Source organism: Sebastes umbrosus, chromosome 23 (genome assembly GCF_015220745.1).
Source record: "Sebastes umbrosus isolate fSebUmb1 chromosome 23, fSebUmb1.pri, whole genome shotgun sequence".
In the NCBI taxonomy this organism is placed as follows: Eukaryota; Metazoa; Chordata; class Actinopteri; order Perciformes; family Sebastidae; genus Sebastes; species Sebastes umbrosus.
In genome coordinates, this window is record NC_051291.1 from 15,705,901 (window position 1) to 15,730,230 (window position 24,330).

The window sequence follows — 24,330 nt, forward strand, 5'->3', positions numbered from 1 at the left end:
ATATTCAGCGATTGAGGCTGGGAAGGCTGCAGTGGAACTAAACTAGTTAAGGATGTTTTTTACTCATCTTGCGTTTTCAATGAAATAGCACATAAATTAAATTTTCTGTTTCCATGTGTGTTGTTTACACATTTCTCATTTGGCTGGTTGTTCAAAAGCTGTGACAAAACAACTGAATGAGTAATACAAGCTGTTTCATTAACAGTCCTTTCATTCAATGTGTCACTCAGCATTGAGAACAAATTACTACATTAACTTTGTCACGGGTTTCCATATTCAATGGCACTCTTCTGTGAATACAGAAAACAACATGTTTAGCTGTTTTATCTACTTTCAGACACCAGTGTGGCCCATATCCTTCATCTTTCTCTCCCTCCCTTCCTCTCCGGTTGTCACCACCACTGTGGCCCTAGACTGTGAACCTACAGGGGTGTAGAACAGGGCGGGCAGGCTGGCCCTCCGCTGCCTGGCCGTGGGCTGACAGGAGGCAGAGTGAAGGGGTAGGACCGTCTCCAGGGCCTTGGACAGGCGCCCGGCGAATGTGTCCCTCTCAGCTGCGAGAGGCATGCAGGGGGAGGTGGCGGTGTAGGAGGATGAGGAAGACAGGTCTGGAGGAGGGGTGGAGGGCCGCTTTGGAGGAACGGCCCGGGGCGGAGGAGCAGGGTAAAGGGAGTAAGAGGAGGGGGGGACGCAAACAGACATGCTACGACTTCGACGGCGGCGCGACGCAGGCTGTAGGCCAGGGAGGGGCGATAGAGGAGGGTGGGACCAACATAGAAAACAAACACAAAAAAATTAAAACACAAAAATTACCTAAACATAGAAAAAAGAAGTCAAATTAAAACACAACCAAAGGACACACATATGAAAACTTAAGAAGTAAAGTGAAGAATAAACAATATCAATTATGATGAAAAAAATAGTAAATAGTGATATTAAATCACAGTTTTACATTTCAATTAAAAAAAAAAAATACTTTCCATAATTAAAAGGTAATACATAAACAAGGAAAATAACAGCTCCTAAATTTTTAAAGGATTATTAAAGAGAAAATCTCTGTAAAAGGAAGATCATTGTAGGAGGAAATGCTTCAGTTTTTCCAACAACAAATTTCTAGCAAAACCTGTTAAGTATAACAACAAGGATAACACAATAACACAAAGAAATAGAAATTAACTTATAAAGAAATGCAGTAAAGACAAATGAAACACAGATTGAAATAGAACAATGACCAAATAAATAAATAAAAAAAAAAATTAAAAAAAAATAATTCCAATATTACATAAAAGGAAAAAAACAGTAAATTGAGATATTCAATTAAGTAGTTATTTAATGTGATAAACCAGTCTGTCAGTAAGACAAATGACCTTTGATGAGGAAATAAGCTTATTGAGAAATGTCCTAAAAATAAGACCAATCCATCATTAAATTATTCAATCAATCAGCCTACAGACTGAATGAATATCCAAATGACAAGACTTGATTTGCAGCCAAAAGGTCACCAGATGGAAAAGTCTTGGGCGGGAAATTAAATAAGAAATGCTCACGTCTCCATTCATAAGTACTTATAAAGGTGCCCTTGAGCGAGGAATCGACTAATCTGCTGCTAAAAGGTCAACGATTGAGGATTATGGTTAGAATAGCATGTATGCTCAGAAAACATCCCCATAGTGAAAAAAGCTAAATTAAAATCCAATAAACCGTACTCAGTCAACATTGTGGTGATATACAAAACATCAGTGGCTCTAATCAATTGCACTAAACGTGCTTTCGGTCAACTGTTCGGGAGAACTGCACAAGTTTGAATTCACTTAATGTAAGTCACTTTGGACAAAAGTGTTGCCAAATGACTGTAATGTAACGTGAATAAACAATGACATGTGTGGAGTTTTATTTTCAAATATATCTCTAAAATGTGCATTATAAAAACTGTTTCTGAAAGAGTTTTATGCCATATCTAAGGTGAATTATCTCTTTGGAAAAATTCTAAAAATACAGTAAAAAAAAATGCTGAACATACCGCTGTGGTAATTACATCACTCCCCTGAAACCTGATTAAAATAATATACAGAATTTCTTATTAACAAAACTAAAATACTCTATTAATACGATAATATAATAAGGAACCTATCAAGTGTCTTCGCAATGTTGTAGGCATTTTATCCCACTTGTTCGTCATTCTTTTCCTGAATATGATGCTTCTGCATGAACAAAGTAAAAAGCATGTTGTTTCCAAGTAAATATGCCCAACTATCAATGTATAAAACACGTATAAATATATGAAAACAAAGAAATATACTACATAACAAAATAGAATAGTAACTGAACAAACAACAGATGCAACGACTAGACGCATAGATGAGGGAGAATTACAAAAAAATATGGATTATAATATACAGAACGAGGAGGATTGAGGGAAGAAGAAAGAAAGAAGTAACTGGCTGAGAAAATGCCAGGATTGAGGCACAGAGGGAAACATGACATCTGGTACGCTGAAGAGAGAGCGACTTCTAAGATGAATTACAACAGAAGATGACTGGTTAGCTGGCGTACTATGAAAGTAAGTGATTGACTAACTGGCTGAGAATGGACTGACTACTTAGCTGACTGACAAACTGAATGAATATCAGATTGTGTTGTTAACTGACTTGTCTAAGTGTCTTTAATATTGGCTGATAGATTGCTTTCTCTCTGTGCAATGCGGTAAGTTACAGCCTCAATAGGCAAGAAAGAAATCAAATACCTTCTAGTACTCCTCTTCTTCAGGTCAGAGGTGATCATCTCCAAATAAAAAATGCTCTTGTGTATTTAGTTCAACAAATGTCCAGCCTACTCACAAAACACTGCAAACTTCTACTCACTCCCACTCCAAAAACACAATGCAGTGCTCACTTCAAACTGTCATTTTCAGCACACCTGTGAGCACAGCAACCTTTCTCTCACAGATGTGTTAAGCATGGCATCCTAATACATGCATAATGTGTCTAACTTGGATGACATCGTCACTCACCATTGGCTGCGGCGGCTGGGCGTAGCCGGGGTGCTGCTGCGGGTTAGCGGAGGGGGGGTGGAAGGGTAGGGGGTCTGGGGCTGGGAAGGGGGGTGGGAGGAGGGGGAGCCGCTGTAAGACATGGTCAGCTGACCCAGGTGGGGGGAGTCCGAGGAGAAGACTGAGGAGCCCTGGCCGCTGTCCAGACCGCCTTCAGCTGAGAGAGAGAGAGACAGAAACAGATGTGTTAGGGTCACCTTTAGTCCCTTCGCTGCTTATTCCATTACACCTCAGTCCAGTAAATCCCATCTTAAAGTAAAGACTGGAACAGAAGCACTCAGTCAAGTAATTATTTACAAAAAAAAAACATACTTCTGTATAACTTTGTAGGAGTTTTGCACTCCCATTTCTATAAGTAATGTTTCTCCCTCGGCCACAGGGGAGCACAAGTTGTTTATAAAGAGCACAACATGGCATGAACAACTTCAGTGGCACACAATTAGAGGAAGGAAGAACTAGCAGTCAGTTCCAGTGTGTTTTCAGTCTACAATAAGAAGACTGTGTGCCACACTTGAAAAGTTACTCAACAATGGCTGCCCCTGGTTTACAGGAAGACAATATGATACTGGAATAACCCTCTTCGCTCATAGTGAATATTTTGGTTTGATGTATGCAGTCATGTTTTTAGAGATGGATGCACTGGAACAAAGTTTTGTGTTATAGTAATCTTAAATCATACATTACAGATGCTTAAGATATTATCTTTTATGAGTCAAACATGAGCACACCATGGAAATAATCTCAAGATCTGTGTAGAATGTGACGATGCCGTGCTCTATCTGCTATTTGCAGTTTGTCTTACATGTGTGTGAGATGCCGGTCTGCTGGTAGTGAAGCTGCTGTTGCTCCACGTCAGTCTCCTCTGCTTCTACCTGCAGACAAACAAACACAAGCCGGGGGTTGATTCCACATGATCCACACTCAAATACGAAATACTACACCTGGAAAAAGGAACATGTGGACTCTGACTGCCAGGTGGAAATGGCACTAAACATACAGCTGTAATACCCAAGTAATAGAAAAACTTAAAAACATCCTTATTTACTACTGATCAGAGTCTGTTGTTCCATCAACCAATAAATGACTATGTTTACAGGCATATTAATATTCCACTATTATTCTGAATATGACAATATTCCAAATTTGATACGGGTCATGTAAAAGGCATATTATGTTTGGATATTCTGAATTAGGTCTTATTCCGAATGGTGCGTTTTCCGATTACGACATGTTGGATATGCCGATATTATTCAGGTTTTAGGAGCATTCTTTGGACATGTCTACAGCGCATTAGGAATATGCATCTCAATTGGGGTTTTTACAGCAGTTTGCGACACACGGCCTCTTGCCTGTTTGAGTCCAGCTCTGTGTGTTGTACACAAACCAACTAGCCGACAGTTTGTAGAGATGCATGACCTAAAGAAAAGCCCACATTTCTGGTCGGAAGGAGAAACACGCCTACTTTTAAACATTATGAAAGAATTGGATATCAACAGGTTCTTGGATATTCGCAAATATCGCAACGCCGACCTTTTCAAGAAGGCGGTTCAAGGAATGAAAGAGGGAGGGAGTGTTCGCACTGATGAACAAGTCCGTCACCGTTTGTGTTAATCGGAGAATGACGGCTAGAACATTAGTGGAATAGTCATTTTCATTAGCCATGTAAACAGCTTAGTGGGAATATTGTCTTTTTTGGAATAAGGGCAAAATCCGGAATATTTTGAGCATGTAAAAAATAGTCAGTGTTACTAAGGTACAAATATACTGAGAAAACTGATTCACTAACAAATGAACAACATTAAACTATGCTAGCTAGCTGTTCAACAAACCTGTGTTTGTGAAGGTTGGAGTGCCTCTTGTTGCTGCTGCTGTTGTTGTTGTTGTTGCTGCTGCTGCTGCTGCTGTTGTTGTTGTTGTTGTTGTTGTTGTAGTTGTTGTAGTTGTTGTTGTTGTTGTTGTTGTTGTAGTAGTTGTTGTTGTTGTTGCTGTTGTTGCTGTTGTTGCTGCAGCTGTAGTTGTTGTTCAGCCTCTAGTTTTCTCCTCTCCTGTTCCTCTCGTACCAGCTGCCTCTGCTCTCTCTTCCGGCGAATCAGTGACACACGGTCCTTGATAGCCTTGGCCATGGTCTTATGGTCACCCTCAGCGACGTAGCCAGACTCAACCTGGGGAGTTAGGTGAAGTCACACAGATACTCTTTTCATCAAACAGGCCCAAAAGCTCCTTGAATTTTCATTTCATACATCAATCCCCACCTCCGTCTTTCCATCCCACATCCTTCCCTCCTGTCTACTCTCTCTCTAAATCCATTCGCTTCCTCCGACTACCCGTACCACCATCTGTCCATCCAGTCGTCACTTCCTCCCCTGCACTGTACAGTACGTACCATTTCCTGGGCCACATCTTCAGGGACGTCCTTGTTCAGGTCAAAGGAGAACTCGATGGCTTCGTTGTCTTTGTATTTGCCTGCAAAACAACAAAATGTCTGGTCACTCGAGCTGCTCCTCTGTTTTCTTGGGAGTAATTAACATCTGTGGTGAAAAAATAATGTTAATGGTTATTTACATAAAAATGTTAATATCTGCCAAATTAAGACAAATATGCTGAAAAGTCTGTGTTTATGGGACCTTGGGCTTTAGTAATGACATCAAATATTCCTGGTACAATTTCTTCCATGTATAAAAGATCTTAATAAGATGGAAAAATACAATCATTCCTTGCCTTTGAGCTTCTTCACGTCTTCTATCCTTAGCCAGAGTTTAATGGCAATCATTTCCCCGTCATCCTCTTCTGCCAGTTCAACCCTGACCCCCGTGTCCTCCTGGAAGAACGCATGGTTCAACAGGATCTTTATAGCATACCTAGAGGAACAAGAGGACAAAAATAGATGTATAAGAGGAAGATTTACTTCTTGATGCCAATTTGTTCCAAGACCAGCGGCGCCTCGTGGGCCGGTCTCCCGTTGATCAGCTAATAGGACGGACATGGTATTTCATTTATCTGTTGCGGAACACAACATGTCGACAATAACTTAGTCCAGAGACAGTCTGTCTTCCACATTTATTTCACACCAAATCATATGACTATTCATCATCAAGAGACCCATGGAATTTGGATTGTGAAGAAAAACAAATGGGAGTGCAAGAGAGTTTAGCTTTGGTTTTGTCTCTAATGCAGTAGACGGGATGAGGGTTCGGTTAATGTTTGAACACAGGCCTTCTTATTTCTGACCAAGAAGCCGTGAATCAGAACAGGATTTAGAGAGAGGGTGAATCTGCCATCAAATATTACTGCGTGTGGTGGTGATATTGTGATCTATTTTATTTTAATAAAGTAAGAGATTGCAAATGTCACCTATAAATGATACAGAGTCAATATAACAACCATGAATCCAAAGATATAGCCGGGTTAGGCTTTGAAAGTGTGTGTTTGTGTGTGTGTGTGTGTCTCACCTCTCATCCTTGTTTGTTCTGATGCAGCCCTCTATAATCTCCTTCACCTCAGGAATGGCTACCTTGTCAAAACTACCAGGCTTCACTCCCTGCACACACAAAAAAGAAGAGCAGTGAACACGAGGAACCTTTTAGAGAAAGACAAGGAGTTGATCTCTCACACAGTCTCTCTCATAAACTTGCTTAATGCACACACGCAAACACACTGCACGTACGTATTCTGTACATTCATTCATGTTAAACCACTTCATTTTGTTCCAGAAAACAGATCAATGCTTGCTTGCTGTTTTTGTTTTGCCTCTGTATGCAATGCAATTAATCTTCAGAATAGGAGTATAGAAAACAGGACAAATAAAATAAAGAAATAGCCTGAAAATATGAAACAAATTGGAAAGTGTCGAAAGCCAAATACCTATTGCAGTCCGTACTGCAGGACTAACTGTTACTAATTACATTAAATGGAACTTCAACTGTGAAATAGCCATTCAATAATTCAAATTGATGAGCCATGCAAATAGAACATTTTGCCGTTAACAGTGTTGTATGAAGGTTAAAAACATTTGACAGACGGAGATCCTGCAGTGAAAGGGTTAATTCACACATAACCCCAGATGTCCTCTCAGGAATACATAATGAATCACAGCCGTTCAGAACCAATTAAGAAAACCAGAACCTGTTAATAAAAGGCATCAGCAGGGACTCATTCTGAAGTTTGGCACTACAAAAAGGGTCTTTTGGTGGATAACATTAGGTTAACGCAGCAGTAGAAATCCCCCCAGAGAAGTTATAAAGTTATGAGACAACATATAATACAACATATTAGCATGATGCAGCACAATGCAATGCAGGTGCTACATTTTAGTGCATAATTTATTAGACTTTTTTGGAGCAAACAATGGAGGAACAAAACAGAGACTGAAGCAAAGTCATGCAAGAACGGAGCTAAAGCTAAATCCTGCATAAATAAAAAGGTAGCAAAAGAAAATGACATGCTCCAGAAAATACTACAGTCTCTCCCTCCGTTATACACCTGTATGGAGGATGCTACAGTGAATGATAACATGTAATCAATCCAATGCATTTGCTTGTTCTGTGTAAGGTCTAGCTGAGTACAGCCCAATTGACATGCAGTTAATAAAAACAGATAATAGGCTGGAGAAATTAACACGGATCATTTGTAGCAGATATCCGTTTCATCAAATAACACATAATATATCAAATACAAACTCATAAAGATGAGTGCAGATTGAAAGCAATACAAAATCACAAAACCCTTTTTTTTGTTTAAAACAGCAGGAGGAACATGAGAAAGCCAAACTAAAAGAGACAGGTTTAAGATGTGTCAAATAAAAAGGTAGGTAACTTACCGAGAAAGTACTGAGAGAAGTAGACTAGAGACCTGTTTGACTGACAGATGTCTTGGGAAGTTGTTTTTAGTCTAAACTAGTTGGCTCACAGACAGAAAGATTTATCTCAAACGGTTCATGCCAACAAATGACCACCTACTTCTGTCCTCCCAGCTCGGTTTTCCCTTCCGATTTTCTTTCTTTCTTTACTTTCTCGGCCTGTTTCTCTCCTGCAACCCCCCCCCCCCCCCAGTTCACCATTACGCAACAACCCCCCCATCTCTCTCTCTCTCTCACTCACTCTCTCTCTAGCTCCCTCTCTCTCACACACACACACACACTTGTGTGATTCAAGGGCCAAACAAAGTTAGGACTAATGGAGGAAGTAATGGTATTAAGTCTGACAGAAGAAGGGAGGATGAAGGAGAGAGCCAGAGAGAGAGAGCGAGAGCAAGAGCAAGAGAGAGAGAGAGAGAGAGAGAGAGAGAGAGCCAGAGAGAGAGAGAGAGAGAGAGAGAGAGAGAGAAAGAGAGAGAGAGATTTCAGTTTAACGAGGCTGATTGGAGGTCTGGAATGTTCCAGAAGGAGAAGAACCATGAAGTACGTCAACAACATTGTATGTTAAGGTTTTATAAGTATATCCCCACACACTCTCAGAGGACGATACCTTACAGTCACGGGCCTCAAACACTAGCATGAAGTATATCAAAATGAAATAGGGCGCACAATTAAGAGTAAAATATTGATATTAAAAAGCAAAATGTATATAAAGTACTGTATGTATATATACTGTTTATTGTGGAGTATTTGTCCCTTTATTGCACATGCTAGGCCAGTGGTTCCCAATCTTTTTGTGACCCATTGTCACTGGTTCCATACGTCGATGGGTTATGACCTGGACAACCAGTTTTTTTTATTTAAATAAAAGACTTTTATGTTATACTTTTAGAGACCTGAAGTTCACAAGAAGAAAAGAAAAATACATAAATAATTTTAATAAATAATAAATAACTTTCCTATCCTTTTGTTATTTGTCTCATTATCCTGCTATCCTCCTTAAAGTAATATATATTATTTATATAGTAAATACTCCTATTTGAACTTGCACTATTTTATGTCTTTGATTCTCATTTTGCTTTTGCTTGTGTGATTTTTCCTTTTTTATATGTACATTTTTAATGAGCATTGTTGAAGGGTACCTGAGACCCCAAGATTTTCATTGCCAACGACTGCTTGCTGTAATTGTTGTGCATATGACGAATAAACAAACTTGAACTTGATATCAACACAGAGATGATCAAGATGTAAAGACCTTAAAGTTCCTTAAACAGCATTTAATTGAAAGGCACATCCTGTTAATGACCTGTCAGAGCAACTGGTAACTGTCTTATTAAATTTAATAATCCATCAATAAACTGTTAAAAAGAAGCAGTAGTCTAATTGTTAAATGCCTCGGTGTACATTATAACTAAGCAGAGTTTATGTGCGTTTCAGAAGTGCATTTAAATTCACATTTACTGTTTTATTTTGCTGAAGCTGCAGTTGAAACACATGAGGGGTTAACTGAGATCTCTGACTCGGTGAGAAACGGAGGGTGGAGCGCTGTGAGGGCGAATTAGGCAGTGAAGTGAAAGGAAGCAGGTGACTGGGACACCCTGGGGTTGTCACAAGGTTGTGTGTGACAATAACAAATACAGACGATTGCAGTTGGCTGTTTGACTCAGTGTCTGGCTGAATAAAACGAAGCATAACTTTTTCCTTCAATTCAAGAGATTACTGCTATTAAATTATTACTCAAACACACACACACACGCAAACAGAGTTGTGGACCTGGAGGCTGAGGTCACAACGATAATCAGATTGTCTGAATTTATTCTGGCCATGAAGCTTCTAAAATTAAATTGAGAAGATCCAGAGAGATGACAGAAGACAAGAAGACAGGGGACTTGTTCTTTTCTCTCACAGTGGTGGTTAGAGCCAATCTTAATCCAAATCCAATTCAATATGCCAGTCAGATACTATGGGTGGACACTGAAAGGATTTGATCAATTCCATTACTGAACTGAAAACTGAATAAACATTAAAGCATATAAGATATATTATAACAAAACCTCTGCTCTTGCAGCCTTTGTCGGTCTATTATTATTCTTTTAAATAAAAGATGGAACACATCACTTTTTATTTTTACACACATTAAAAGGAAACTACTGTCAGTGTGTGTCTAAAGTTGCCATTCAATTTTAATGTTAGACTTCACCAGAGGTAACAGAAGCACTTGTAGGGGGGGGATGTTGCTCCCATCTGTTAACAGCACTTAATTTCTGTAGTATTGCCAGACAAATATTTAGACATAATGGCGGCAATCATTCCTTAGTTTGAAATGAATGTTTTTGAGTAAACAATGTGCCCATATGTTTGAGCATCTTTTCTGATTTTCACTGATGCTTTGGCAACACAAGAATCATTTTACGTTGTCTGTGAATTTATTCTATTAATTTATTTATATTTCTTAATTATAAGAATTATATATGTATTATATAATTATTATATAATATATATTTTCTAATTTATTACCAGTATATATATTTTCTAATTTTACATTATATTTATTTCATTCATTCATTCATTTATACTTCTTCTTCTTAAATTTATATATATTTATATTTATATTTATTTTATTCTTATTTTTATTATTTTCTAATTTATTACTGGTATATATTTTTATATTCTTTATACATTTTATTATTATTATTTTATATTTTTTATTACCATTTTTTCTCCTTTGTTTTTCAATTTACAGTTACTATCTGTTATTATATGTGCATATTACTTTATTTGTTGTGGTTTAGGTTGTTGTAGTCATTATTCTTAAGGATACAATAAAAAGCATGATTTAAAGAAAAGAAGATAATTTTATGTTTCCAATAAAGCTGAAATAAAAGCTGTGATAGGAACGATAGACGCAGAGAGAACAGAGCGATAATGGAGGCACTAGAGGAGGATGGAGAGAGATAAAGAGAAAGAGAGGTTTCTAGTAAATTCCTCTGGTCCATTAACCGTCACTGTCAGCCTCCACAAAGCTGAACTCAGTCCCGTGAGGAAAGCAGGGAGACAGCTCTCATCTGCCTCTCTCTCTATGTGTGTGTGTGTGTGTGTGTGTGTGTGTGTGTGTGTGTGTGTGTGTGTGTGTGTTGGGGTGATGACCTCAGCAGCACTCAACTTAAAACAGCCTCTGATTGCATCTGTTGTCTGTGTTTTGGTCTCTGTCTCATTTCGTTTTTCACAATGTTTCCAGCCAACTGTCATCTAGATTTATAGCAAACGTTGGCAATGTAACAAAACTAAAAGTGAATGGAAGGTGAATTCATTTCAACCAGATTGGTTGATGCAAGAGTGTCATATTTTGTCTCACATTTCTCTGCATTTCCTTTCAACGTTCTCTCGGAGAGAACTCAGAGGAAAATAAGCAAGAGAAACTAATCAGTGCAAAAACACAGTCATATGATCTGGATCTCCCACAGCTCATGCCAAACTTGTTAATACAGTCAGTAAACAAGTATGGGGGGAGTGGCAGAGAGAGATGCACGGAGGAGGGTGGAGAGATTAGACACGAAAAAGACAAACAAGGCTGTTAGATGCAGCACATGGATGTCAGAACATGGTGTCTCCACAGCCGAAGCATTCAAAAGAAATAGTTTAAACCCGTACTGTAAATGCAGACTTACACTAGTGACCCGCCTGTAGATCTGGGCGGCGTTTTGACATTCAGAGTAGGGGTACTCTGAGGTAGCCATCTCCAGCATGCACATCCCGAAGGCGTAGACGTCTACGGATTCATCGTACTTCTCCTCGTACATCTCTGGAGCCATAAACTCTGGTGTTCCTGATGAGAAGGAGAGGAAAACAATAAACTATTACATTGTGCTATGAATTTACAGATCTTAAACGGTACAATTAATCAATTGATTAATTTTATTTTATTTTCAATTACGAATTTGGCTTTATATTTTACTTATATTTAAATTATTTTTATATTATTTATTTAAATGTATATATACTGTATATATATTTTTTTATTAATTTATTTATCTCATGTTTTTACATGTTTTTTAAAGTTCAAGTTTTTTTTAAAGTTCAATAAATGCATGATGTTAGATGAGTAAATAATAAATAACGATTACGAAAACAAGATTCTCAAAATAATCTTATCTGATCTTATTTATTTTAATTTAATTTATTTTTATATTATGTATTTAAATGTATATATATATATATATATATATATTATTTTATTTATCTATTTTTTTTTACATTTATTTTTTACATTTTTTTTCAGTTGAATTATATTTAAAGTTCAAGATAATCCACTTTAAAAAGACAAGTTTTTTTTTTTTTTTTAAGTACAATAAATGCATGATGTTCCCAAAATCAGTGAGTAAATAATAAATAATTGTGATCTCAACACTGACCAAATAATCGTGATTATGATTCTTGCCATAATTAAGCAGTTCTAGCTAAAATATATCTGCAGAGTATGTTTTTAAATAAACATCATAGCTAAAAAACACATACTAAAATGATTAATGGTGAGTAGAGGCCTAAAATCATAAAAAATTCCCCAAACACAGCTGGAAATTTTAAATTACAAACTCACTGACTGGTACTGACACACTAGCCTTGTTGTGTGTGTGCACATTCATGTGTGTGTGTGGATTTCTGCAAGTGTCCAAATACTTGAGGTCTGCCTGATTACTACAAAGCAGCTGTGAGATTTACAAAGCATATCATTCTCGCCTCAATGCATGAGAATATGCACAATAATAGCCTTTGTGCGTGAATGTGTACGAATACCAGAATATCTGTGGTTAACAACTGAACTGGCAGCCAAGTTATTATGCGTAACCCAGCAGAGACTTTTTACTCGACTTGTGTTTAAGTGTGTGTTATGTGCGGGGTGTGTGTGTACGCAGCCATCACATCTCCAGACAGCTTAATCCTAGCTTAATAGCAGACTGACTGTGTGTGTGTGCATTTCACATTTCAAATGCCTGCGGTTTGCTTTTACAGCCAGACATTTTAGAAGCAGTAAAATTAATCTACAGTAGGTGTGTGTGGTGGGACACAATGTGTCTGTGTTCATGTCTTTGCTTATACCTGACAGCATGTGTGGATATGTGTATGTGTAAAGCGCTAACTGTTATGGCAAACTCACATAAATGAGGTCAGTTGTTTCACTTTCTCCACCGTCACAGATCTAAACTAGGGCTATCAGAGTTAACGTGATAATAACGCGATAATAACACTAATTTCTTTAAAGCAACTTGGGATTTTTAGGTTGTAGCGGGCTCAGTTTTGAAGCTAGAGTGAAAATACCGGCATCATATGAAACTATAAAACTAAAGCAATCCATCGGTACCAGCCATGTCATACTAGCTGGTCGAGAAGGAGGCTAAATAACGCTCCAAACTTACGTTAAATTTTGACGAGGAAAAACTGGCATGGCCATTTTCAAAGGGGTCCCTTGACCTCTGACCTCAAGATATGTGAATGAAAATGGGTTCTATGGGTACCCACGAGTCTCCCCTTTACAGACATGCCCACTTTATGATAATCACATGCAGTTTTGGGGCAAGTTATAGTCAAGTCAGCACACTGACAGCTGTTGCTGCCTGTTAGGCTTGAGTTTGCCATTTGTTTATGCTAAATGCAGTATCTGTGAAGGTTTCTGAAGATATTTGTCATTGTTTTGTGTTGTTAAGTGGTCTACAATAATAAATATACATATATTTGCAAAAAGCAGCATATTTGCCCACTCCCATGTTGATAAGAGTATTAAACACTTGACAAATATCCCTTTAAGGTACATTTTGAACAGATAAAAAATGTGATTAATGTGCGATTAATCACGATTAACTATGGACAATCATGCGATTAATCGCAATTATATTCACGATTATATCAATATTATATATTTCAATCGATTGACAGCCCTAATCAAAACACTCCATTCAGATTTACATCTTTATGTCTGACTACAGACCGGTGTGTGTGTGTGTGTGTGTGTGAGATGCAAGAGATAAAAAGGAATTTGTGCTTATTTCTTCCTACCAATGACACTCTTGGCAAAGGAGGCCCTCTTCAGCGTGGCCAAACCCAGGTCCCCGATCTTCACCGAGCCCGTTGGCCCCGTGATGAAGATGTTGTCGCATTTCAGGTCCCTGTGAATGATGGGCGGGGTTCTGGTGTGCAGGAAGTGAAGGCCTTTGAGGATCTGCCTGCACCATGAGCGCAGGACCTTGATTTTCATCACCTTGAAACGCTTCAAGTAGCTGCAAGACAAAGAAATCACACATCAGATGGCGTGTCATTCAACAAAGTGAGATTAAGTGTACTAAAATACACAGAGAGCAGCCGGTTCACAGCTTTTCAATAGCCGTGTATCCTGTTCAGGTGGCTAAAAAAACACCCTGCTATTCATCTCATATCTCATCTGTAGCATCATTTCATTGAGGTTTACGGGCACTCTAAAGCGTTTTGAATGTATTCTGCAGTAATATCATTATTGTAGGACACTGAAAAGCATCCATGAGGGAATTAATTATTCCAAAGCAAAGCGTGGCGAGGCAGACAATAGCCAGATAAGATGCAGCAACGGAAACACGGATAATGCTCCAATTAAAGATGAAAGCTTACACAACCAAAGTGGATTACTGTCAGACAATTCCAGCTTAAAAAAGATACGTCCTAAATACTCACACAAACATGAATGTGTGCATAAAAACACACACAAAAGACAGACAGTCAATTCAGGCGTCAGCGTGGTTAGAGACTGACATCGCATGCATGCCAAATAACCACTGGAATACTGAGACAAACAGAGATTTACTCTTATTTTACCTCTTGAAAACTGACTATCTATTTTAATCTGGATATAAATGGGTCTGAAAGAGCTTGATTCAGTTGCAAAAGTCAATGCAGGAAGAATGAGAACATGTTTTAGATTAAAATTTTCATTACATCCCGACAGCAATCAATAAATCGAATGCTCTGACACAAAAAAAAGAAAAAAATCTGGTATCTGTGGCTGGCACAGGAATGTAATAAACCCATCCAATCATTTCATTCGGCCCAAATGTAATGATTGGACGATCTACCTCCCTGTCTAATGATACGTGTCCACAGGATCCGGCCTTCCCAAGCTTCCCAGTCATTGTCTACGTAAGCAGCCGTGCAATACATTCTGGTAGTGTGGCGGCGAGTTTCGAGAGACGGGGCGTCAAGTTGGTCGCTCCTCATTTGCATAAAGTTGAGGTCTAGGCTACTTATGCAAATCAGGGGCGTCCGGCACGCCACGCCACCTCTGGAATCTCCCGAGAAACTATTAAACTAACCGCTGTTGATTTAAAATGAAGACTGATTCAGCAATTGCATGGCTTATTTCTCGCATAAAATGTTTTGAGAAAAACATTTCGGTGAAATATTTCCGTGATATACGAGGAAAAAAGTTTCCAAACGAGCCGCCATGTCGGTTCCGGTTTGAAAACTGGGAGCAGCAGCAGCCCACGAGCAAAAGTGTTCGTCCAATCAGGTGTCAAGTGTCTAGTGGCAGCCCATCAAGCGTCCAATGCTGGGAAGCGAGGCGATCCCTCGCGTCGGAAATGCCCCTGTGGACATGTACCATAACGACCTGCCTGTCTGCGTGCACTCAATGCACATCACCGGTTCCTCAAGCTGCTAACTTGATAGTTGTGAGTACTAACAATAGCCACGTTCATTGTTTACGTTCATTATGATCATTTTGGGGGAGTGGCTTTGGAGGGAGGCCTGAAGCAGAACTGTCAGTGTCATTCTTGCCAGTTTCTCAACATTACCAACCCTAGCTTTAAGCAGGCATTAGGCAATTTTAACCATCGACTTTAGTTATTTTCACTCCATATAAAGCAAAAACATCCCATCGCAATATCATGTAAATAGCAACTTCTAGTGAAACAATAGTAGCCATGCTAATGCACATCAGAGACGTTTACTGTGGTTTCTAAGTGGGAGCTGTCCATTATCTTTACCCACTTCACTGTCCAGAGTTATGAGAGTCTGGAAGCTATCCCAGCATACACTGGGTGGAAAGCAGGGAGACACCCTTTGACAGGTCGCCACGCTGTTACAGAACTAACACAGATCCACACCTGTTGGTGATCTGGAGACTCCAGTCCGCCTAGTTTGGATGTGTTTGGAATGTGGGAGGAAACCCGACTGTGATTACTGCGTGTGAAACGTATTTCAGTTATCTGCACTAACAGCACATCCAGATCTCTTTCATTTTCAGTCAAATAACTTAAACATGCAGTCGCTTTTTATTGGTATTGATTGAATTGATTTGATGAAAGGGCTTCGGTCCAAACGTCTCTGTAAGAGCTTTGAGAACTCATTGAAAATTCATCTGACTGTCACTCTTGATTTGCTAATTGAAAATCAATGTTTGAATTCTAAGCAAAGTGTTTCCAATGTGCTCCCATCAGCTCGGAGGACGTGTCTGCCTTTCTCTCCCTCAGCTATTCAGCTAAATTCACGTACAGAGCCAAGAACAGACAGGGGAGCAGGGTCAGTCCTCTTCCGATCATCCAGACCATGACGAGGATTCAGAGGAAAATCAACTGTTTCCACGTGTTGGTATGTGCTAATTTCACTGCATCACAGCTGGCAGAATAATTTGATCCTCGCTAATTTCTGTTATTTGTTAAAGCGCTTTGGTCCGTGGAGCTCAAAATTGATCTGTTTACTGCATTTAATTCAATGTCCGGGCTTCAAACTTAGCTCAAACTAATTCTGCACATGGTCCTGCTAAAATAGCTGGCAGCCGACTAAAAGACTCCTCACATATGTCTTGAACTTTTTCATTTGTTCCTCTTTAAACCGTTATTTCAATTAGGAGCAGCAGCATCCTACACACCCTCCAATACAGAGACCATTAAAAGACTGTCAGGAAGCATCTCTGCTGACTGGTGGAATTAAAATAAACCACATGCAGTGTGTCCTCTCTTCTGTCCTTGGCCTCTGATGAACTCTAGCTCTGTCAGAATTATCCACCATGCTACACAATCACACAAGGTACAGTTAACTGAGAACGACAGCATTAACTTAAGACCCTTCCATACCAACAATGGAGAATGACCACAGCAGGGCTGCAACTAATGATGATTTTCATTATCAATTGAGCCACAAATGATTATCTCAAATAATCAACTTTTGTTTGGTCTACAAATTGGCCATCAGAATTTCCTAAAGCTGAAGTTGATGTCTTCAAATTGCTTCTTTTGTCTGACCAATAGCACAAAATCCAAACAGATTAAATTCATTAACACATGAGACAAAGAAAAGCAGCAAATAACAAACTGGAACTCGGGACTGTTTGCTTTAAATAACGAGTTTGTCTTTTATGTCTTTAGAAGTTACACAGAGGACTTCATTAAACAGAAATATCTGGGTGGAGTCACATATTTTCATAGGGAGTTCGCCTTCAGGGTACGGCACACATTACAGACTGAAAATAATCTTTTGGGGACCTTTTAATACCTCAAAATGCACATCTGCATTACTTAAGTGTTTATACTAAAACCTTCCAAATCAAAGCCTCTCCCTCTTCCTCACGTCCACCCCCATCTCAAGCTTTTATTCCAACTTCTCTTAAGAACTCTCCTCTTCCTCTTCCTCCCTCTGTACCTTCCTTACCTCCTCTCCCTCGCCTGTCTCCTCGGCTTTCTTTCCCTCCCTTTATGAAGTCAGAACAGTGTTGACAGACAAGTTAAACCCTGTGGCATGCGATGCTGGAGTGACCCTGCACAACGCATCCCTCCGACACACAATCACTCAACCGTGCTCTCTTGTCAACACCCATACATTCATACATAGATGTATATTTGCAGAAATATGCAGATATACATGTTTATACAGTAACCGTACATATACAGTACATATGACCAGATAAACACACACACACACACCCATGGACACACATATTGAAGATAAGGGGCCTCTAATGCCCTGAACCCACGCTGGTCAGTGTTTCCATCCCTCCCTTCCTATCAGTCCTCCCTCTCACCATCCCTCTCTCTTTTTCCACCACTTCAGTGCACAACAGTTCCTCTCCTTTCTGAGTCTTCATCTGGACGACAGCCAAAAATCCCTGAGCAGCCTCCTTCCTGTTCTTATATGTACACGCATGCATCACCCACTTAAAATTAAGAACTAAAAGAGTCTACATAAAATTAATCATTCACTGTTAGTGATTATTTTAAGGAAAAATACCCAAAAGTTACTAGTATCAGCTTTTTGAATGTGAATATTTGCTGGTTTTCTTCTTCTCTGATAGTAAACTGAATATTTTGGGGGGTATTGGAACTTTGGTTGGGCAAAACAAGACACATGAAGACTATTTACTATTTATTTACTGACATTTAGGCCAAACAATACAATAGGGCTGGGCAATATAACGATGATATATATATACATATATATATATCATCAAAATATTGCAAAAATGTCTATCATATATATTTTTCTATATGGTTTTTATCGCATATATTTATTTATTTTTTCTCTATAATTTCACTGAAAACTGTTATGTTAATTTTGCACTAAAGTTCTTAAAATGAGAAAATACTCTTCTTTTATTAATACTTTTCAAGTATTTAATTCACACAGGAGTATACAAAATTGAGCTTTACCATGTGGTTATTTCATATAGACTATTTATTTATTGAATTACCAGAAAACATGCTATATCACGGTATAAATCGTTATCGAGATGTCGCCCAGCCCCAAGATACAAACGGCAGATTAATCAATATTGAAAATAATCGTCAGTTGCAGCCATAATACTATATATACTTGATGTATGCTAATAAGATTGTTAATGGTGCCACATTAATTTGTTTTTGAAACTATTGTACAGGATACTATACAGCACATACGATTTGTTACTAATAATGAAGGATCTAAGTAATATTCCACCACTATTATACTTGTTGTTCAGGAATATTTGCCCAACTTAACATTCGTTTTTGCATTCTGGTGATTCATTTTGTCCAAAGCCCTGTCTGACTTTTTTAAATCACTAAAAACCTTTCTTTTAGTAATTTATAATTCCTGCTTCCCTCTTTATTTATGCAGTAGGTAGTGGAAAGTGAGAGAAAACAGAACTTTTTTGTAAAACTTCAACTTCCTTTCACTGTTATGTGTGAAACATGTTGGATAGAAGCAGGATGGAGAGCATTTGTTAACACATTTATGAAGCTTTTTCTTCCAATCTTCCAGTGGAGGGTGCTACTGTCCTTGGTAGTGCTGTGCTGGATTAATACTCTCACTCTTTGGTCACAGGTGGTTCATTGGTTTATCCGTCACTCTGCCTATAGCTGCCTATAAACGGGATCATTTGGTCCATTGATTTGGCTATTTGTGCGTCAGCTGCTTTAACTGTCTCACTGTCAGCTTCTCAGACGGTTTGACTTCCTGTCTCCCTCTTTCTGTGACTCTGCATAAATCTAACAGTCTGGTCATCCGTCTGCCCCCCCCACCCGCAACACGCCTCATTTGGTCTCTCCCTCTGTCTGTCTCTCTGTCAGGAATGAAAAGAATCTGCAGCAGAAGCAGCAGCTGGCAGGTGGGCCGATGTCCCACGATGCACCGCGTGGGGCACGCCGTAGCGCCACGCGCCCCACATTTAGCCTTTTATTGTGTCAGGAGCTCAACAATCGCATTCGCATTCACAGACATGCACATCTATTCTGTACAGCAGAGAGAGGCTGGCATGCGCTCATGGCGTGGACAATGACCGCCACAGAGGCATCAAGGGGAGAGACTGACAGGCGCCACACTGATATACAGTTTGTCACGCACATAGAGGGGAGTCTCCCCATGATTCCTGAGCTTTCCGAGCAATCACATATACTGTAAATAACATAGACACGTACTGTACGTGGAATGAGTCAGACACACTAGCTGACCCACTAACAGCTGCACTCAGCAATGAAAATCCTGCCGGGGATGTGACGCGCTTACGACACCACAGTGAAAGGCTGTTTGAAGTTGAAAATAGAGAAGAAAATAGAGTTGAAAAACTGCGGAATGGTTTGACAGAAAAGAGGAGGACATAGGTGTGTGTGTGTGTGTGTGTGTGTGTGTGTGAGAAGGTGAGTCATCGTCTGTAATGACGGTGCTCTTCAGAAAGCAAAGGGAAAATTACGTTTTTAAGCGTTTGAATGCTTGTGTTGGCGCATATTCCCTGCAAATAGTGTTTCATGGGTTAAGACATGAACTAAATGATGCAAATAAGAGGTCGACCGTGGTGGATTTTTAAAGGCCGATATAATAATGACAGTCTGGAGCAGGAGAAAGACGATAACTTGGCCGATATCTTCTTTACTTCTGCAGCAGCCTATTTGTCACTGTTTTGCGCTGTTCTGTGGCTTACAGTCTGACTGGCCACGATAACTTCTGTTGCATGTCTCGTACATTATTATATGCCACTCTTACAAACCATTAATGTTGGTGCTTATTCCCGGCCAGGGTAAGGAGGATCCAAAAGTGTGTGATTTCATTTCATGAATGGATGGATGGTTACGTGGCTGAATTATTTGGAGGAGAGCAAGTTAAAGTAACAGTGAGTGATTTCTTTTCCTCCCTGTCTGCCTGTCTTGTATCAGGGACAAAGAGCTGATGTTTGTGTATGGAGCCTCCATGCAAAACGGTGATGTACGCCCCTGCGTGACTGGTGGCGGCTGTGCAGCCATCGGCCACTATCAAAGCCCAGTTCTGCCAATAACGATAGCTTATACTGATTAATCGATTTGCCTCTACTGCAAATGCAATACAAGTCTTTGTTTTCCATGCCAATAAGTTTGTTTCGATAAGTTGACCGCTTCTTTTTTGTCAGACCTTTTTTTTTGTGTTAGTTGTCAGCAGTGTATTTTGTGTTTCACACCTACCAGTCACACCTATAGCTTCCTGTTCAGTCACCTGATCTGTGTGTCTGTGTATGTAGAGTAGCTGAAGTAGTAGTGGTAGAAACTACAGAAATGACACTACACATTTTGCATAGCTAAATACAGTTTTTTCCACCCCAAGATCACTAAACTAACATTTTTGAAAAATTAATTTTATCTCTTATGATGTACTCACGTTTTGAGCGTGCCAGATGTCATGAGCTCCGTGACCAGAACAATACATTTCTTTCCTTTGCATGGTCCCTCCCAGGAGTCATAGAAGCGGACAATGTTAGGATGCTGGAGACCCTTCAACATCCCGGCCTCCTCTTTAAAGCGCTGACGCTCCGACTTGGACAGCTTGCGATCCTACACACAGGAAAGAAAAAAAAGAGGGAAATTAGTCATAAAAACTAAGAAAGATTGTTTATCTAGAGGTAAGATGGAGCATTTACCCAAACAAAACATGTTGCATTAATAGTGCAACACTATTTTAGTGAGTGTGATTACAATCAAATTAAGCGGGAGGAGGGTTTGAGGGGTGGAGAGGGAAGCTAATCAACAGAGGAAATAAACAAGTAAGGTAGAGAAGACAGAGCAGAGATGGAATAATACATACTTACAAAACAAACAACATTTTTACACCTAACACTGATGCACCGTCTAAACATGCTGCTAGAATACAAATGTAGATGAACTATAAAAACCATCAGAAACTGATGCCATATTACATTGAAATACAGCTCTAAGGGTGTGGATGTGGATAAAACAGTAGACGGTCATTTCATCTTAACTCAAAGAAGCCGCAAACATCCGTCAGAGTGAGACTGTATTTTGACGTGTCTTCTTTTTATCAGTGCTTCCTTATTCTGAGAGGAACATGGTGACAAACTGGTTTAATAAAAGTGATTTATAAATAAACTGATTTGACTTTACGCCGGAGGCATAACCATAAAACATGGTGTGTTTTTTATTTTACATATATTCCCCTCTACTGTGAACCTCACTTGTAGCTCCACTGTTAGACGACCATGTTTCTCCTTATTACACCTTATTCTCCTTAAACTCCTTATTAACCCTTTGAATTCTGCAATAGAAATGGTCCACCAGTGCCTACATTGGTATTTTTGCTTATTGTGATGTAATTTCTTGGAGTATCTTCAAATGCTTCATATCCCTAAAATCTATCCAACCTCAACTACAAGGTTATGCCAGTCAATAAAGTATAATAACTGATTAATTATTGAAATTGTATCATAAGTTTTTAAAAAAATGACAAAGATCAGACAGGTTTTTCATAAAACGCTACTAAATAAACACAAAACATATCGATCCAAAGGATTTCTAAATGTAGAAACATGGACAAAATATTTCTTAACACTCCATAAGTTGTTTGAAGTATACACATTTATTAGTTTTTGAGATATGCTCATTCTTCTGAGCAGATCAAATGCAAAGGCGTTTTGATAATTTTGTTACGCATGTAATGTAACGTGATGACGTCATCACGAGCGGAAAACCTGATGACGCGAAAGACAGAAGCCATAGCTTTGTGCTGCAAAAAAGAAAGAATGCTCTAGCTATTATGGTTTCTATTTTACATGGGTTTAAACAGGATCATGCTAACAACGATCTCCCGTGGCCATTAGGAGGCAATACTGAAAAACAAAAAAAAGAGGCCATGCTAATAATACTAAATTCCAAAAATCACAGGGAAGACTAAGAAAACCAGAAAATATTCACATTTGAGAAGCTGAAACTAGAGCATTTCTTTGCATTTCTGCTTGACTTGTTATCGATTCAATTTATGCCGATCATCTGAACGATTAATCGACTAATCGTTTCAGCTCTAACAGAATATCTGTTATACGAGGAATGAGAGAACGAGGCAGTGATTATGGTGTCACCAGCGGCTTCTTTTCACCTTCCAGTGAGCAGCTTTACCAGAGGGGTGTAACATACTTTCCCCTCAGATCCCACTGCCCTCTATGTGAGTGATCCCTCACTGGCATCCCACCAATAAACACTCCCAATTCTCTCCTGAAACGCACATCAAATCCTCAGGTACCAGCTCCTATTTCTTGTGTCCTTCCATGTTTTTGTAGTTTGGATGTGAATCATGGTCTATAACATTCGCACCAAGGTTTAACTGAGTCTTTATTAGCAGTGGTCGTATAGCCACCCAGAGTGACTACAAAAGGCTACAGTTACGGTCTACATTCTTCCATCCTGAGGACGACTAGCCTCTTAGAAAAGTCCTGCACACATACATACGCTCAGTTTAATGGGCATTCCAGCTCTACCACTGATACCGCAATAAACACATATGTAAAAGGGCAGCAGACAGACAGAGAAGAAGTGGGAGCGTGTGTGCATTCATATATGAGTGTAAAAAGTGTCATGCGTTCAACTGAGAACGAGAACAAAAGCCCCCGAAAAAATATTTTTTATTATGTTGTAGGCATTACTTTTTTACGTTAGACTTGTTTGTGTGTGTGTTTGTGTGTGTGTGTGTGCTTATTTGCTTTGTCTGAATGTTTGCAGCACATTGATGTTTCTGGTTTCTTCACCAGCTCTGTGTCTAACTGTAGCTGACACATTCGGCACATCACTGGCCCAAAAATAAACAAAATCAGAGCTGCCTGACGACGAGAAAATAAGGTGACAGAACCTCAATACTCAAAGGATTTATTCAAGCCCAAATATGGTTGCAACTTCCGACCTCCTTGACTCTAAATTATTAAGTTACCCATGCAAAATATAAAGTCTTCACAGCCTGCAGTTACAAGTAGACTGCACCAGATATGAAAAAAAGATTAAAACAGATATGAAAGAGTTATCCAAATTAACCTGGAACAAACAGATACGTGTGCTTTGAGAGGAAACAATGACACACATCCAGAGCGTTTAATAATGTCTGTGACCCTTTTAGAGGATGAAAAGCGAACAGACGGATTGGTCTGCAGCAGGACAGACACAAAGGCTGTTTGTTTAAATATAGATGACGGAATAACTGAAAACCCCTTTTTTATATTTCATTTAAAGAATCAGCGGTATTTTTAAGGTGATGCAAGATCAGACGTTGGAGGTTAGACACCTACTCCTGGCAACATCATCAGGATTATCACCACGGCAACCAGTTTTAAATAGAGGTCCAATGAGGGACACCTACATCCAATTCAACTGGTTTGTCGTTCCATTAAATAAATCAACAATATTCTGACATCTTTCTGATAAAATGTTTTATTTTACAGCATTGTTTTATTTGAGTACTTAATTTGAATATGGGATTGAAAAAAAGCATCCAGCGCATTAGTGCAAACCATCCGAGACACAGCACAAGCTCAGCATCAATCATTCATAGTGTTTAAAGCTACAGCGCCACCAAATCCCATGATTATGGGATATGGTGGTAGTACGATCTAAATAATTAGGTAGTATTCCTACTTTAACAATAAATACCAAGCAAACCAACCATTGAGCACTGAAGATTCTGTCAGGTCACGGTG

The 24,330-nt window shown here is 39.1% G+C and overlaps 1 protein-coding gene across 1 annotated transcript in view; it reads right to left on the minus strand.

The window, feature by feature from the left end:
- Positions 1 to 24,330, minus strand: part of LOC119482654 (serine/threonine-protein kinase WNK1-like) — a 109,896-nt gene that overhangs the window by 35,411 nt on the left and 50,155 nt on the right. The window contains 11 exon segments of the mRNA XM_037760368.1: positions 427 to 732; positions 3,011 to 3,064; positions 3,067 to 3,206; positions 3,852 to 3,921; positions 4,879 to 5,211; positions 5,433 to 5,512; positions 5,768 to 5,907; positions 6,499 to 6,587; positions 11,570 to 11,727; positions 13,953 to 14,173; positions 21,018 to 21,190. Of these exon segments, the coding sequence (XP_037616296.1) occupies positions 427 to 732; positions 3,011 to 3,064; positions 3,067 to 3,206; positions 3,852 to 3,921; positions 4,879 to 5,211; positions 5,433 to 5,512; positions 5,768 to 5,907; positions 6,499 to 6,587; positions 11,570 to 11,727; positions 13,953 to 14,173; positions 21,018 to 21,190 (1,764 nt within the window).